The following is an 18665-nucleotide window of genomic DNA, read 5'->3' on the forward strand; positions in this document are numbered from 1 at the left end:
GCATACACTTTAACGTGCCCTTAATTTGGACTGTACTCAAAGATTTTATCGGACTCACAATGCATAGACAAGGAGTGTTTATTCATAACGTGCTACGGCCTGTATATCTTTAAGGGTACAAATCATTGGCTCTTGCTTCTCAACATGATGCATTGCATCGATACATTGTAGCTTTTACAAAAAAGATATACAATACATGTATACATCATATTCCATTGACAATACACATACTGTATTGGTGTCTCCTCTTCCTTGCGAAATCGGCAAGTGTGCGTACGTGAAACAAAATGATATATATATATATATATATATATATATATTCTGACAAAATGTATGTTTACGCTTAATCAAAATGCTGGGTTGTTTCAACACATGGTTAGGTCAAATATGGACAAATTCGGGGATAATTTAAACCAGTGGTTGGGTTTGTCAACAAACTATGAGTTGAAACAGGATTTTTTTAGATGTAAATATCATATAACTATAACAAAACACTATTTTTAAGTTACGTTTTACAAGAAAAAATACTTTTGGGGAGAATTTGCTAAGAAAATGGGTTATAGTCGTGCTCTCATTGGCACAAATATGATATACTGACAAAACAAGGTAATAAACGGTCTTGCATTGTTATTTTTGAAGAAATCCAGTTTAGGCCAGCACTCCAAATATTCTTAAATGTGCATTTTCGCTTTAAAATATAACATTTATATTCCACAAAGTAAGGACAAAAGATAAAGATTCAGTCAAGTGCCAAAATATCATATGCCTCTATCTACATCACTTTATGAGCAATATTTTTTATCATATTTTGCTCTTCAGCATAGTTTTACTGTTAATAATGTGTATATTTGTATTTTGTTCATCGCTCTTGTAAACACATTTACGAGGTCATGCAAACATTAGACATCTTCTGTACATGAGAATAGTACAGATTATGGCCAGAAAACCAAACAAAAGAACCTTTACAAAACGACCAGCTCACACGACATGCATCCAACCACAATATTTCACCACCACGTCCAAACCCCCTCACCTCAACCTGGAAAAACTCATAATCATATACCAATAAATAATATAAATAAAAGACAATTTTGTCCAAAACATGGTAAAATAACTTGCGCCAGGTGCAGCACACCTATAATGCTGTAAAAATGTTTTCAGAATAAGTACCTCCCTTGGGTTTGGCTAGCTTCGGACTCTGAGAGTAGGTTGTTTTTGACCCACACAGTCTAAATTTAGACAAAAATGAAATATTGAAAAGAGAGATTATCCAGGTTTGTTACCGTATTTAATCTGGGTGTAAAATAGAAAGCACCCAGACAGTGCTTGGCTCACAAACTCGGCACTACAGAACCAGTCTAAACCAGAGCACAAAATCAAGAATTCAACTACATCCAACAGACCTCATAAAACAAAGAACACATCGGATTAAGGCGATTAATCTTAAAAAAAATTAAGAAATTTAAAATTAATCTTAAATAACCTAAACAAATCTTTATAAAAATTGGGATTATTGGACATTACACCTAGTGGCTTTCCAAGAAAGTCCAAAATGCTACGGGGACGACATCTGAAATGTCATGCCTCTCTTGTAACGCTTTAAAAAAAGAATGAATTTACATTATGACCCATACACAACTAAAACTATCTTTGGTTGGGCAACATAAATATAAATAAAAAATAAACGAGGGTTAAAACAGAGGAGTTAATTTCTGTCTGACTCTTTAAAGCCACAGGTCACTTTTCTGATTTGAGTTTCCAACCAGCATTGCTAGCTCCATCTAGTGCATGTTACCAGGAAACTTCTCTCTGTGTTCCGGGTCAGACTGGTGCAATAGAAGTGCATTTGTGGGTTCCGCTGGGTTCAGAGATCTTCTTCAGATCCTGCTGGTTGGTCGGCAGCAATAAGCACAGCTTCTGAGACTCTCTCTATCGGAACTACCCCGACGTCCGTCTGTGGTGGGAGAACCTTAAACATATATAAATAAAATAGTTTATACAACGGCATGCATCTCCAGACAACAAATTTCCTTCTGTGTGCCACAATATACCGGAATAACCGTGATATAAAAAACATGATTATGGATACTGCATTATTTCCACACATAGGCCTACTGTATAATAATAACGTAAATACTTCAGCATCGGTTCAAATTTTTGCCTTAAAAGACACAGTTGTTACAAACTCCTTCTTTCTAGTCCCTATACACTCAAATTTGAAGTGTGATTTTTTAAGTATTATTACTTAAAATAATAATAAAAATATTTAGGATACTTTTTGGCTCATAGCATTACGTATTCATCAAATAACCTTTCAAATAGATATTGTTATATTAACATTACTGTGAATTATTTTGGCCACGATAACTGTCAAGTACAAATCTTATATTGTGACAGCCCTATATTAAATATTTGACTATTTTAGAATGTTTCAAGGGAAATGTGATGAATAACTTACTCTCCAGTTGTTTCAAATCTGTAATCATTTCCTTTTTGGATGAACACAAAGAAAGATAGGTCGATTGTTTGTAACCAAACAGTTCTTGGACCCATTGACTAACATGGTAATAAAAAATAGTCAAAAGTGCCCCAGAACTATTTGCTGTCCTACATTCATCAAAATATATATTTTTGGGTTCATCAGAACAAAGAAATGTATACAGATTTGGAACAATGTTGACGGATTAAAATTTTTGGGGTGAACTATCCCTTTTAATAAAAGTCATATTACTTTTAATAAGAATGTGATGTGCAATGTTTAGTTGAATTGGGGAGAGTTTGGGTCTTAAGTAGAGTTTAGGTCTATACATATCGTGTAGAATCTGCATTTTCTTTGTAAATACATTGTTTCATTATGTAGTAACAAGATTTAAACCTGAGAAAACTCTGAATCAGATTCTGCTGATTGAAAACAGTCCCACCTACTGGCCAGAACAGGTACTGCTGGAATAAAACAAGGGCTTTAAAACATGCCATTGCCTTTTAAAGAAAACTTTTTTCACACTGCCATAAAGGAAACCTATAAGCAACAGCTCAATGGCTAAACCATACCATTCTCTTCCTCCTCCTCTTCATCTTCCTCCTGCTCAAGCTCTTTTGCGGGGAGGAGCAGGTGTCTGTGATACGGGCTGGTGGTGTTGATTTGGCTCGGCCCCTCTAGGCTGGTGTTCAGCTGCAGTCTCCGCATGTGTCTGACCACCGCTGTCGCATTAAACGCTTGCTGGAAGGGCACGAGCAGCAATAACATGCCTCAAAAACGTTCACAAACACATCTGAGAACAACTTTTGATGCAATTATATTTCTATTTCAACACCAGCCAGATATGTTTCAGTATAAATCTCTATAATAAATGGAGATACCTTCCATTTACTTTTGGCAAAGTTCTTCTTGATCTGTTCACTAACAGACTCGTGAATGTTCCTGTCCAGAGCTGTATCTCCAGAAATCCTTTAAAATCAGAGGAAGGATGGGTTACTAATGCAATTGTGTTGAAAGATGAACCTTGATATTATAATAGTTAAAAGAAATGAAGGCACAATTTCTAGGTGAGCTTACCAGGGATGCAGTAAAGCCTGTTCACATGTGTATCTCAAACATGGATCTTTCTCCATCAAGTGACTGATGAAATCCTTGGCTGAGAAGAGATATAATCGAAAACATGCTTGTCAAACAACATTCAAAACTTTCCTACTATCCAAACCTTCTAGTACACCGCTTTGCACATTACCCCAAAATACAATTCTGTCATTGTTTATTCTTCTTCAAGTGTTTAAAAACCTGTATGTGACTCTTTGTTCTGTGGAACACAAAAGAATATATTTTGAGAAATGTCTCTTTGGTTTTGTGTTCATATGGAATGGGGTCCAGTGTCGTTGTGACTGTTCTTCAAAATACCTTCTTTTGTGTTCTTGCATGCAATGCCATCAGAATTGCCTTTGCTAACCATCATGTTTCGACCCAAAACTGTTGAACATGACTGAACTACCTGAGTCAGAGATGTCGTCCCAGTACGGCGAGTCAAATTCATATTCTGCTTTTAAAATCTGTTCAAACAGTTTGCCATCGTTTTCATCATAAAATGGAGGATATCCACATAATCTGCAAAAGAAATACTGCAAATTAACTAAAGAAAAACTTGATTTCTACACCGCTGTTGTTTATATAAACATATTTAAAGATACTGTCTATGTATTGTGACTTACAAAATATAAGAAATCACTCCTATGGACCAACAGTCTACAGCTTTACTGTATGGCTTTTGAGCCAAGACCTCAGGAGCTGAGAGAGAGAGAATATTTCACCAAACCTTCTATTTAGTTCAATTTCATTTTGACACTTGAGTGGCTTTTCTAAAGGAAGTGAAACTAAAAATGTAGATTACTGAACTCGGTTTGACAGATCAGAACAAAAAAGAAAACCCACTCGTACCCACGTATCCAGGCGTGCCACAGGCGGTTGACATCACGCTTCCTGAATCCTCGATCTTAGACAGGCCAAAGTCACTGATCATGATATTGGAGTCTTCTTCCATACTGTAATACAACAGATTCTCTGGCTGTGCAAAAAAGAAAGAATTGATCCGAGATGAACATCGTTTCCCCGTAATTGAATTAAATCGAATCAGATGTTACAGAAATTAATCTGCAATAGTTGGTGGACTTCATTTGATATGTATGCGACTGACGCTGCTCTCTTAAAGGTCCAGTGTGTCAGTCTTTTTGAAGGAAATATTGAAAGAAATGCAATATAATATGCTTAACTGTCTTGAAAAGTGTATAAAAACCTAAACATAACCGTTATGTTTTTATCACCATAGACTGAGCTATTTCTGTCTACATACACAGCAGAACCCTTCACATTGAATTCACCATGTTGTTTCTACAGTAGCCCTAAATTGACAAACTGCTCTAAAGCCCGCGTTTCGTAAATACTTTATATCCTTCGGCAAAGAAGTGAAAATGTGACAATATCTTGTGCCGTTTCACCCACCGTAGTGCTTCAAAAGGGAGAGGGGGAAGTGGATTGAGATGTTGGCTGAACCATATCAAACACATAATATTTTATAATTGGTTGTTATGTCCCTGCGTGACGTAAAGAGGACAGAAGCATTTTTACAGCTTGATGTTCATCACATTATGACTTGTCTGAAGAACAAATGTGATAATGAAAGGATATCTTTACCTTCAGATCTCTGTGCACAATGCCCATATCATGGAGATACTTGACTGCATCTAAAATCTGGCGAATAAGTTTACTAGCATCTCTCTCGGTGTAGAAGCCCTTTTCAACGATCCGGTCAAACAGCTCTCCCCCCGATACCCTTTAAACACACACGCATGCATGCACGCACACACATACTATAATTTACAGCTTAGCTATAATAAGATTAGCATTGAGAAGAAACTGTGCATCATTAAAACATTATCTAATAGTACTGCTTTAATACAAATGCCATCTTGGTTAATGTAAAACTGAGTGCTCAGACACTTACAGCTGCATGACTAAGTATAAATGTGATTGACTCTCAAAGATGTCCGCCAGTGAAACAATATTCTCATGTTTTATTCTGGAGAAAAGCAACAGAGAGAAAAAAAAACAGTGATTAATAAAACAGAGGAAATAACTGGAAAATAGTCTGGAGCTAAATCTAATAAAGTGCATATTCTTTGTATTTTCTTTACTTAAAGGGATAGTTCACCCAAAAAAGAAACTTCAGTCATCATTTACTCACCCTTAGATTGTTCCAAACCTGTAGAAATTCCTTTGTAGAAATTTGGAAGAATGTCAGATCTCACCCACCATTTGCTGCCATAGTAGGTAAAATAAATACTGTGGGAGTCAATGGGGGTTGTGAGATTTTTCCAGATATCTTGCTGTGTGCTCAAAAGAAAAAATACATTTATTCAGGTTTGGATCAATCTGAGTAAATCATTTTTGGGTGAAGTATCCCTTTAAAGCTACAAATAGTTTTTTGGATAAAAAAAATTATATATCAGAGCTCATGACTTTCTTTTTTCCGCAAAAGAAGCTATTCTTAAGAAAGCTGGTTACCAAATGACTTCTATTGTATGGTATTGCTCGGTTACCAACATTCTTTAAAATATTTTCATTTTTGAGTGGCTTTCTTTACCTTACCCCAACGTAAGCTTACAATAATACATTTACAATTTAAGTTGTCAGGTACTATTTAATGGGAAATGTGAGTTTCATGAGGCAAAACGTATGGATTGCAACATTAAGATAAAATTACCCCAGAATAAAATTTCTTCAACATATTTTATTTTATATTATTGCATGCAACCTGCACTGGTTAGCGCATTGATATTTGAATGTGATTGATTTTGTGTCTGTAAGGAAATGTGATATGCTTACATCTTTTAAAGCTCTCGGTAACGTTTAATAGATCTGGGTTTTCTCTCTTCATTATGGCTTTCCGTCCCACTTTGTTATTTTTAATTCCCCGTCTCATTCTGTTTCATACAGCATCACAGCCATGCTGCAAAGCTCTCATCAGCCTTTAATTCAATATTCTGTTTTATCTCCCGTTTCATCTTCACTCTTACTTTCACTGTAATTATAGTTGTTCACACCAGTAGTGGAATTCTCTTTCTGGTAACTCTTTTCTTTCTGTTTTCGTCTCTTACTATCGCTCCTCTGTGTCTCTCTCTCCTTCCTTCTCACAATATTGCTGCGGGGAACCTCCATACCATCTTCGCCGCTGCTTGTGCTGTTACCCTGGCAACAGAGACACTATAAATAGGAGTATTCTCCAGTACTCTTGACATTTCCGGGGCACACTTCCATGATTTCTAAGGCAATAGCACATTTTTATCGCATATATAGCACTACAGCTTTTTTTGCTCCCTGAGAGCAATCGAACAGATCTTTCAGCTTCTTGACTGCCACTTGCACTCAACAGAGTCAAGGCCATATTGGCACACACATCCTAACTGACCGCTCCTCGCTATAAAAACAAAGCCTGTAGTGTTATCCGTCACTGTTACTCGCTTCAAACATTGAACTCTTCTCTTTCGCCCCACTGACTGACACTGAAGTCACCAGACTTCTCTCCAGCCACCCCACCCCCTTGACCCAATCCCCTTCCATCTCCTTCAGGCCATTTCCAGCACACTCACACACATCATCAACACCTCCCTGCTCACTGGCACTTTTCCATCCACCTTTAAACAGGCCCAGGTCACGCCCCTATTAAACCCACATTGGACCCCTCTACTACCGACAGTTACAGATCTGTCTCTCTCCTCCCATTTATTGCTAAAACTCTGGAAAGGGCATTTCTTAACCAGGTGTCTTCCTACCTATGCCAGACCAAACTACTGGATGGCAAGCAGTCTGGCTTCAAAACAAACCACTCCACTGAGACGGAACTGCTATCGGTCACAGAAGCACTGCGGCTAGCCAAGGCAGAATCTCAATCCTCGGTCCTGATTCTGCTAGACCTATCCGCAGCGTTTGACAATGTCAATCACCAGATACTGCTAGCAACCCAGTCATTTCAAGGAATCTCAGGCTCCCCTCTCCTACCTCTCCGGCAGATCCTTCAGGGTGTCACGGAGGGGCTCGCTGTCCACTGCTCACCACATGATCACTGGGGTCCCTCAGGGATCGGTGCTTGGACTGCTGCTTTTTTGCATCTACACGACATCCTTGGGACCCATCACACGGCTTCTTGCATCACTGTTATGCTGACAACACCCAGATCTACATCTCATTTCACCCAGATTCAGATTCAAGTCACTAATGTTTGCCTACATGACTATCACTGGATCTGCACCGGCATACTTTCATAGCCCACTACACTCCTACATCCCATCAAGAACCCTGCGTTCAGCAAACAGTGGCATCTTTTATTGCCTTCAAATAAGGGCAGTAAATCGCTTTCCCACTCATTCTCCATCACAACTCCTTCCTGGTGGAACATTCTTCCTAACTCGGTCGGGTTAACCACATCTTTTAATCAGATTCAAAGGCAAGCCTCCTGAATAAATTTTTCAGAGCACACGTGCCACAAGGCCACTAAGGCAAACTGTGTTTTAAATATAAATAGACCTATCTCTTATGACCGTACAAGCTCTCTACAGAGAGTCACTTCTGACCTGTGTAGCACAGCAATCTCATTCTCAATGCTGTTCTCCTTTCCCTCCAAAGCTTTCTTAGGGATGCATTTAATTGCTACGAGTCGTTGGGTCTTCTTCTCCTCGGCCAGGAAAACTTCAGAGAATGCACCCCTGGTGGAGAGAGAATAAATAGTTAGTGCTGTGTTCAATATTTAGCTAACATGATAGAGATTAGGGTGGCGAGGCTGGTTATTAGTACTACGAAAGAAATCAGACCCACATTGGACCATTACAAGTACCCAGCAGACAGAACATTCCCATAACATTAATATCTGGTTCTCGTTTGGTTACTTTATTTATATATATTTATATAAATAATAAATGTAAATATATAAATAATATTTGATATTTACATTCTAAAACTATTTTCCTGTTAAGAAAAACTTTCCCGGATATAAAAAAAAACATTAAAAATAACATTTTGGGAATTTTCTGGGAACCAGATATCGATATCACCTACAGGTGAAAATATGAGCTGCGACAGGAGTTTGCCAGACCTAGATTTTGTATAGACAAGAAAAACAACCCCAACAAAAGAAAGCTCCATAAATAAAAACTGGAATAGTTCATTCACAGATGTTTGTTCACAACGATCTATGAAAAATGCAAACAAAAAAGGTGATGGGAGGTATAACTCTGACTATTGCGTAACATTCAACATTCAATATCGTGAAACAGTGTTGTGTGCTACTTGCACACAACACTGACTGCTCTATTTTCTGTTGCTGCTATTTGTTTGCACATTCCCTTGTACATTCCTGCTCATGTAAATAGTTTACTTCTATCATAGTCTATATATACCTTTATCTTTATATTATTTAAATTTTCCTCATTATTTTTATAATAATTGCACTGTCTTTGGAGCTGACCTGACCTACATTTCACTGCTGGTTGTATATTCTCTTTATTACTATATATGTGACAAATACAAATCTTGAATCTTGCGTAACGCAACACAAAAGGGCTGTAAGCATTTTCAAACGTTTTATTTCTTTGCTGTTTGTGCTACAGAAATATTGTGAATGGCTGATATTTTATCAGGTCAGACTCTTCAGGAAAACATTGAACCAATTTTTTTACAGTCCAGAGAGACTCGACTCGCACATAGGTGAACACGAAGAAACCAAAAAAGATAACTGGAATGAGCTGTTTATTCACACATGCATAATTTTGTGTGTTTCAGCATTTGGGTGCGTGTTCGTCTATTTTTAGCATCCTTTCAAGTTTTTACACTTAGATGTAGACAAACGCATTCATTCTCATTTACGGTCTTAAATAGCGAGTCCGTGTGTTAAAACATAGCCGTCTATAATCTAGTTGTCCCAAACACACACTCCCTTAACAGCCTTCTTAATCACAGAGGGAGCAATTAAACATACAATTTGCCTCTAAGGAAAAGAAATAAAAACAAAGAATACATAACAGTAGAGGAAACTTCCTTTCCTCTCTGTCAAGGCTAAATGTTGCATTATGTTAATAAGAGCTCTTATTAGCATGTCAAACAGTTTCACTGATCCTTGTTTTATAATTGTTTAAAAATAACATCACCTACATGTTAATATATACAGCATCCATTCAAAGTGCATTGGGGTACTACTGATATATATGAAGAAATATGCTAGAATTTGGAAATATGCTAGCCACTTATCTAGAACTCTGTAGAAAAGCCTTAGCAACCACCTAAAACACCATAGCAACCCCTCACCAAGGTACTACTTCAATCATTAAACCGCATATTTTTTAAGAATAAAATTAGATATGGGACTAAGATGATTCAATTAAAATGGTGATATATTCTTATTATTGTTTAAATTAAATGGAAATCTCGTAGGGTTGCACAAGCCATAAGCAAGTTCTTTTTTAAATGAGAGCGTAAAGTCCACACTAGAGGCTTAGTAACTACTAGCTAGTTTGTAACCAACTCTGTAAGTTATTCTGCATTTGTTCTTAAGGCAGAACGTAGTTAGTAGTCCGTAAGCTCTCCGTAAATTAATGCGTAGTCGCATAATATGATGTTTTACTTCAATAGTCCAATAGCAGCCTTTGAATGCGTGGGGAAATGTTGTGAATTTCAAAACGTTTTTGATTTTACATTATTGTACATCACATAATAACAGTAAAAATATGATTTTATATATAATACTATCTAATTATGAATAACATAGATGTTAAATATTCAAATTAAAGAAGTTATTAACTATTCAGCATAATAAAATCATAATAAATGATATGTTACATGATATAATTTTACTGTTAACCGCCAATGAAATAAAAAAGATGATTTTATTTTGACATGCACAACACAGGCAGATGGATGCACACACAAAGGCACGCTAGTTCAGTGAGTGACTCCGGACTTAATTTAGTTTATACGCAACGTTACGCTTTAACGAAGTTGAATGGTGCAACTCCAAAATATTTATTAGTGCTTAAGTTGTCATTTAAAGCCCGTTGTAAGTTACGCACAAATGGTGCAACCGGCCCCTGGAAGCCAGGGCTAGTGACTCATGGTCACAGCAGGGTTGTTTATTGAGAAGGAACATTCATACAGAGCAGCAGCTGTCAACAAACTTTCTGATGGACTCAAATCACAGAGTTATCAAGGCGCCTTAAGTGGAGGGGGGGTTTGTGGGCAAAAAGGAAGTCGAGAAGAAAGAAGAGAGAGAGAGAGAGAGAGAGAGAGAGAGAGAGAGAGAGAGAGAGAGAGGGGGGAAACAGAGAGAGCGAGCACAGAGCTGTTGCCGTGAGACATGGTGTAATTAAGGCCTCCCATGACTTCCTGTGGGTATAGAGGATGGGAGATGTAGAGAACGGAGATTGGGAAACGATACAAGACAGACAGTGTGGGGGTTTGTGTCTCTAAATAAGAAAATTATTTATATACATACATAATATGAAGTGAAAAATGAAAATTTTACATGCAAGGCATAGTTCACGCAAAAATGAAAAATCTTGCATTAACTCATCCTCACGTCTTTACAAACCTGTATGACTTTCTTCTGTGGAACATTAAAGAAGATGTTTCGTGAACTTGTATCAGTGGTTTTGTGTCAATACAATAGAAGTCAATGTTATTGCTATGTTATTTGGTTCCAATTGTTCTTCAGAATATCTTCTTTTGTGTTCTGCAGAGAGGTTTGGATTGACAGGAAGGTGAATAAATGATGTAAGAAGATGATGGCCCAAGACAATTACTATTATTTTAGCATTCTCTGGTACACTCTCAAAATGAAGGGTGCTTCACGATGCCATAGAATAACCTTTTTTGTCTAAATCGTTCCATAAAGAACCTTTAACATCCGAAGAACCTTTCTGTTGCCCAAAAGGTTTTTGTGGCAAAAAAGGTTCTTTGGATTATAAAAAGGTAAGAAAGAAATGGTTCCTTTGACTGAATGGTTCATTATAACACAAAAAAAATGTTCTATGTCATGTGAAGAACGCATCTTTATTTTTAAGAGTGTAGGTGCCCACCTTATTACGAAATGCAAAATGCAGATTTTAAAGGTCATTTTTGTAAATGTGCTCTTTTAGCCGCACAACTATTTACAAACCTGTGTGTTGACATTATAATTATTATGACAATATATCAAATCTGATAAGAAATACCAGTGTGCGACATCAAGCAGCATAACAAGCTGCATGTTTTGTACAGCTAAAAATAACTCAAAGCGGATTAAACCAGAACACATTAAATTTACAAATGGCTGCACCTGCTCCTAAATTGAATATCAACACACCCAATTGTATACACAGATTTGCTTTTTCCTACAGTTTGTAAAATAGATTTCATTCAAAATTGAATTATTATTATTTCTACACATAGCTTTGGAGTCTCTCTGAACCTAAAACACATGCAGCCAATCTTAACAGAGCATGAATTCACTTTTTGTCCTTCTCTCTTATAAACAAAGCTGCATAATTGTGGTTATTTATCCATTCTTGTCCTTTTCGTGGCAATAGAGCCAATAGTCATAATGAAACGTTTGTGAAAGCTGATTTTCTTGCTGTGCAGCTTTTTCAATCATTTTAGACTATTAGCAATCAGACTAGCTTCTACTTTTCTAACAACTGACGAAAACGATATCATATGATAGTTAACCTAACCCTGCTAAATAATTTACCAGGATTAACATTTTCTTCCTCATAAACTAGGCATATAAACATGATCAAATTTGTGTAAAATACTACAGAAGGTTTTAGAAACTGCAGCTTTTATACAAAAAAAACATAAAAAAAATGACAAAACAATGACACAAAGATATTTATTTACGTTAAAACAGCTTAAACATGCATTTTAGTCTGGGATTAGGCCTTAGCCTTGTCTGTGAAAGTAAGTTTAAGTAAACTAAATACGAAAAATTACCTTGAAAATGGTAAAATTAGGGCTGTTGTGTTCACATAATATATGTGAACACATAATAAGTCTGTGTACAATAATTTTGTATATATAAACGAAAAACGTATGAAGAACGTTTATACATACATTCAATTATTGGTGAATATAAATAAATAAACACATCTAAATATTTCATATATGTGTTTGTGTTTATAAATACACAATTAATATGCACACAGTACACAGACACAAACATTTTTCAATAATGTATAAACCAACATTAATACCAAGATCATGGTTCAAGCATGTGTGTAAAACATATTTTTTCCATTTTCATCACTGACTAAAATGAAGCTTTATTCTCATAGATTTTCATCTGTTTGGCGAAATATTTGAGACATTTATATTTACTGTCCTCTATAAAATCCAATTGCACAGGTAGATTACCCAGATCAGAATAGGTTGTTTGCACATGGTACCGATGGAGGGCAGGAAGTGATTTTCTCCATAAGAATTCACTATAACAAACTCAAAATACCTGTGTTTCGTGTTGTTCAAATCGATTAAAACTATGAAATATCTTGATGTTCATTGAGGAGTATTGACTGAGAAACGGAGATAAAAATGGCTTGTAAACCTGAATCTCCGGTTGGGATGAGCCGAGCCGTATGACTTTCTAAAATGCTTAACAAGGTTTAACGTACCTAAACAACGACCAGGTGCGCTCAAATTTACTGCTTAAGAACCTTGTCATGGCGCTGCAAAAAAGATAGACTCCTGATCAAACGGATAAAGTGATAAATCTCGCCCCTATAAGTCTGTTATAATTTAACAGCAACGTACCAAAATAACAACCACTTAAAAACAAATTTCTCTTAAACCTTAATTGTAACTTGTGATTTTTCACTTTCTCCATTTAATAAGGGCTCGTTCTTTTAGCAGAAGCTAGTTTTTATTACAAGTAAGGTTTGGCAGAAATGTGTTCTTACCTGGTCGTTGTTCAGGTTGTTAAACATAGGTACATTGTGTTTGTGATAGTGAATTCCTATGCAGGGAAATCGCTTGCTGCCCACATAAAAAACATGTGACTTCACACGGCCTATACAATTTCTTCAGACTAAATCAATTAACTCCGCTCACAGAATTCACAGGTAAACCAATTCCATAATCTTCTTTAGTAAAGAGGCTTTCTGTCAACATATTCAGTTTAGTCAGATCCTCTGAACAGAGCCATACTGTCAGGCAAGTCAAAGCTGCAACAGTGACATTACTATCTGATTCTCACAAGGAAAAACAAAGATGGATTACAAATTTCCCTACACAGAGAACTTCTTCCACTTTCTGTCTATAGTCGCATTATGTGTGCAGATCAGACAATTAACAAACTTTGATTTATAACCCATTTAATGCCCCATCATCCTAAAGTCTTTCATGCTGTGTAACCACAATATTTGCAGAATGCTTCTGCATTGCTGTTGGTATTGCCAACCTCAAGAAGATTTAGGATGTGTGCTCAGTCTCTTTCTCTGTGTTTCTGCTGATGGGGCAGACGGGTCCCAGTTGCAGCAATCCTGCCTACTACACACTCCGCTTCAATTCATTCAGCTCTCTGAAGAATTCATTGTGTTTGCATACAAAAAAGCTCCTTGGCACAAGCTAAAATTGATTATTGCCATTGATAGCTCCATTGCAGCACTTACATTTAAGTGCTCTACTAGTCCAGCCCAGTCTCAACCTTGGCACATTTATTTTGTTGATTTATCACTTTAATACAGAGGCTTTAAGGATTGTTGGTGCAACACTGACAACCACCGAATGATATTTCACAGTGGCATAAAGAATGTGTCTCTGGTTATTGTGTAGCACAAAGCAATGCAGGCTTCCAAAGAAGGAGATTTGTGAAGACTGGCCATGTGAACTCAAGCCGAAGTTGGCGTGCCCAAATGATTACGTTATGCCATCTGAAAGAGCAGTCATTCTGACCGCGGGAGAGGACAGACACTCAGCGTAACCCCCGATGAATAGTGCGTGCGTCTGCAGAGGCGTCCGAAGGCTTCCACCACTTTTTAACACTCGTGTCTTTCCCCCAAGCTTTGCCTTGAAGGTCGGTGAGCTATTTCCCACCCAACATCCCCCCCCTCTCACGTGCCTCGTGAAAGATGTTGCACGAGTTACACTAAAATCCGGCACGGCAGACCACTCAGTCCATCTGTCCACATATCTCGCTGGCTCTCTGCCAGCCTCTCTTATGAGTCGCAGGGGATGCAGCGAATGTAACTGTTAACGTACGCACTCCACCTACGCAGTCTGCGGTATAAATATGTCTGCGATATAAAAAGGTTAGTGCACTTAAGGTCAACGTAGATTGGATGTTGACTCCGGATGAGTAAGGCGAATTAGCGATTTTGTAAACATACAGGGTAACTGTTTGAATTCTTTACTTTGCATAATTTCTTTAATTTGCATAATTGCACATATTGTGGAAGCTGTATTTCTATTTTTATGACAAGACTGCATTAGTCAACTTGTATTTAGGATGCAGTTAATGGCCAGTTGACATGACATCATGTTTCCCCGCAGCATTAATTTGCGATATTTAATCTGCATTACATGTTTTTATTAAAATATAGAAAATTAGGCTACGTGATCTTTAAAGGGATAGTTCACCCAAAAATTCTGTAATCATCTACACAGCCTCTTGTCAGTTCAAACCTGTATGACTTTCTTTCTTCTGAAAAACACAAAAAATATATACTTTCAAGAAAGTTGTTAAACTAAACTGTGTTACTTCCCATTCACTTCTATTGTATGGACCCAAAACCAGTGGAAGTAAATGGGTGCCGGTTACCAACATGTGTTCTGTCGAAAAAAGAAACGCATGCAGGTTAGAACTGACAAGAGAGTGAGAAATTATGACAGATTTTTCACTTTAAGTGAACTGCCAATTGAAAACAACAAATAAAATCTAAAAATGTGTCTTAATCTCTATAGTCATTAATTTAACCCGTGGCTTAAGTCACACTCATAAATGTTTTTGTACATTTAGAAATAATTTAAAAGTCAATGTAAATGCATGTACTGTAACTCCCTTTATTGACAGCCAACCAAAGTCATGTTGTGTGCTGCTCTGAGTTGTTATTATTCCCAGTCTGCAAAGTGAGAAAAAATGTATCTACCCCCATAGATGAGTTTCTGAAGTGTCTATGAATGCCAACACGACATATTGTGATTCTAAATCGTCTAAAACAAATGACATCTTGTGAGGCCAAATAAACAGCTACAGACGGACTACTTGTTGATCACATAGTTGGCATTACTCAAAGTCTATGCTGTCACCAGTCCATACAGCATTAAAAAATAGATGTGATTTTCCTGCAGTGATGAGTTTCACGGGGCTTTGATGTCTTTGAATGCATACTGAATGTATGAACTATAAATAAAGATTTTCAAAAAAGTAAAGAAGCACTTGAATGAATTGTTCAAGTTACCATAAGAAAACACAAACACTCACGTTCCCAAGACCTCCTTGAAGTCGTAATTCTCCTTGATATCAGTTGTCTTCTTTTTCCATCCATTTTCACCCTCTCCTAAAGGCATCGTACAGTTGGTTTGTAATTCTGAGAATCTTAAAAGACAGAATATATTAAGCATATCAAGTGAATCAGAAAACCAAAGTTTATGGGTAATAATGCATCATAAAGAAATCATTCCGATCATTGGCCACTTGGCTCATATATGTCAGTTGTTACTACCTATTTGACAAGATTTGAAACAAAAAATCTACAAAGAAACTCTCAAAATCTCTACAAGTCACAAGAGGCCTTATTTGAAGTTTTTAAAGGGAATAAATTGGTTTACATGACAATCAATATTTCTCTAGTCTAGGCAGACACTACACTCTTCAACTGACTGTTGGCCTATTGATATTTTCCAACAGATTAATTGCATGAAACATTACCACATCACAAGACAAAGAAAATAAACAGATCACAGAAGGAAACTAATATGATTAAGTGAGCAGACAATATGATAAGCAGCATTTGCGAAAACGTGACAATTCATTAAACTTTTTCAGTGCATTCAATATATAGACGTGTGTTTGATGGGATTCGAACCCACAAGCAATGGCACTGCTTTAACAACTGAACGAACCTATTGTGATATGACATACAGCGCTCCATTCATTCCCATTGCACCAAATACCATTTCAGCACAATAGCCCACGTCTCTATGTGGCCACAACAATCAAAACCGCAATATCACACAAAGCAGCCTTTGCGTAGACAAAAAGTAAAGCAATGCAAAGCAACCTTACCAGCACTTGTCAGTGGTCCGCATCTAGGCTATATTGAATAAGCAATAATTTATGTCAACGGACACATACTGTTCGCGTGTCCAATGCGCATCGATGCGCATGCCGTTTGCTGCCACCTGCACTAAACCAACAAGAGCGAGGTAGTAAGCTATAACATGTACAAACAGGTCAAGCAATATCTCTTTTAAATCGACGTGGCAAACGCTGCAGTGATTTTCACCGACAATATTGCCGAGGTCATAAAGCCAATGCGCGTCAAACAAACGACTTTTCCTAAAGCACAACCGAGCACACGAAACCATGTAGCCTAAGGGATGTATATGTAAAAGTCTGTATTTTTTTAATCGATTCGTGTAGTGAAATTAGCCTACCTGTTATCTATAGACCCATGATGCGCGATGTGGGCTGATATTGTAAAGCCATGAAAGTACGAAATGCATTGCTAAAAACACATAATCTGTCGATAAATGTAAATCGTTCACTAAAGAAAACTTCAAATGGTATACCTGATGGTCTGTTCCCGATGTTCCTCTTCTGGCGTTTTTGTCTATCCGCTATTCTCCTCCGATGCTGGAGTTGCGGGATCGACCCTGACGTCTGGAGGAGTGTCCCTCACTTAACCACACAAACCTCATATTCATATCAGTGACTGCACAAAACCATGAAGATCTCATGGAAGATACTGTGTTTTAAAAGTAAATAGGTTTATCATGGCCAAATTACTTAAAAATTATACTTAAAAATAAATGTAAAACAGGCTATATGCATGTTTTTCTGCTCATTTCTATACTATGTTTTATATTTATTTAGATTGATTTGTATATACTTTCATCTAAAGCTGCCTTAAAAAAGTGGATTCAGGGTATTCAGTTTTCCTCAGGAAATCAAATGTTTGTGCTGCAAACATAATGATCTACCAAATTGAGCTACAGAAACAGAACGTACTTATTTCACTGAAGTAATTTGCTCATCACTTCTAAGGCGACTGAATTTCTTGTGGACACATCACTTTCAATCTGAGCAGGGGCCGTTTGGGCAAGAGGGATCCATGCCAGCAGAACGTCATCCACGGTCGGAATGTTAGTGCTCCATGTGGTCTTATCAACGATGAGCTGGATTTGAGATGGCTTGGGCTTGTCATTCCTGCTGAAGCGCTCTGGTACAAGTTGGGAAGATACGTTTAAAAACAAATACGCCCTTGTTGCAATCAATAAGAAGCAAACAATAAGATCGTACCTAGTACATATTGCACACGCTGTTTATACTGCACACCTCTCCATTGGAAATACAATCTGTTTTTCACAAAACCTGCTTCTGTTGCCTGCTTATGTTTTATTCACGTAAGATCAGGAAGAAGTTTTCATGTTTCTTGTTGTAGCTGTTCTTCAAATACCCGGGCCGAAGTAACAGTCTAAAAACTTTTGCATAAGAGGCATATTAAAATGCACATCCTCTTAAGTACCTGACCTGTAAATAAGTTTGTACGAAAATTTGCAATCGCTTACCGTATCTTCTGTCTTGCTGAGTTTTAAAGTTTTTTTTTCTTAAGAAGCTGTAAAAGGACTTTCTCTCCTTCCTTTCTTCTATTATTCCAAACCTGTACCTGTGAAAAAAATTTGAATAAAAAAAACCTTACCATGTGCACAATCTAAGAACGAGTCAAAATCTGTCACTGTTTCACTGTACTCAATTAGGACTTTATCCAAATCAGTGTGTCGAGATGCAAAAGTTAGGAAGCAGTTCAACAATGCTCTTAGGAGACTGGTCGTGCATACACATCAAAATGGCCACACAATAATTAAGGTTGTCTGGTTCCTATTATGAACACCTTTTATCCCAACAAGTCCTTCATAAACATCTTCAATTTCCGCTCTT

The 18665-nt window shown here is 37.1% G+C and overlaps 1 protein-coding gene across 4 annotated transcripts; it reads right to left on the bottom strand.

Annotated features, from left to right (window-relative positions):
• Positions 1-61: 61 nt before the first annotated feature.
• On the bottom strand, positions 62-17416 carry camk1a (calcium/calmodulin-dependent protein kinase Ia). 4 transcript variants are annotated; one of them, XM_079459520.1, is made up of 13 exons: positions 17297-17397; positions 15987-16100; positions 8119-8250; positions 5493-5567; positions 5183-5321; positions 4430-4556; positions 4204-4279; positions 3987-4099; positions 3557-3635; positions 3361-3448; positions 3052-3220; positions 2876-2943; positions 62-1969 (listed from the first exon to the last, which is right to left on the bottom strand). In XM_079459520.1, the coding sequence occupies exons 2-13, from the start codon at positions 16070-16072 to the stop codon at positions 1865-1867; spliced, it is 1257 nt and encodes a 418-aa protein (XP_079315646.1). In that variant the 5' UTR covers positions 16073-16100; positions 17297-17397; the 3' UTR covers positions 62-1864. The 4 variants fall into 4 exon arrangements, with proteins under 4 accessions (XP_079315646.1, XP_079315647.1, XP_079315649.1 ...); XM_079459521.1 differs by lacking the exon at positions 2876-2943 and having other exon boundaries at positions 17297-17416; XM_079459522.1 differs by lacking the exons at positions 15987-16100; positions 17297-17397 and adding an exon at positions 13465-13594 and having other exon boundaries at positions 63-1969.
• Between the last annotated feature and the right edge of the window lie 1249 nt (positions 17417-18665).

This window comes from Barbatula barbatula, assembly GCF_947034865.1.
Source record: "Barbatula barbatula genome assembly, chromosome: 7".
Classification (NCBI taxonomy): domain Eukaryota; kingdom Metazoa; phylum Chordata; class Actinopteri; order Cypriniformes; family Nemacheilidae; genus Barbatula; species Barbatula barbatula.

What these genes read in the sequence shown, in the direction of transcription:
- camk1a (XM_079459520.1), bottom strand. Translation starts at nt 16,072, where the DNA reads ATGCCTTTAGGAGAGGGTGAAAATGGATGGAAAAAGAAGACAACTGAT. An exon ending in TGGCACGCCTGGATACGTGG is followed by an intron (nt 4,280 to 4,429) that starts GTACGAGTGGGT and finishes TCTCTCTCTCAG; the next exon opens with CTCCTGAGGTCTTGGCTCAA. An exon ending in GGACGACATCTCTGACTCAG is followed by an intron (nt 3,636 to 3,986) that starts GTAGTTCAGTCA and finishes ATCTCTTCTCAG; the next exon opens with CCAAGGATTTCATCAGTCAC.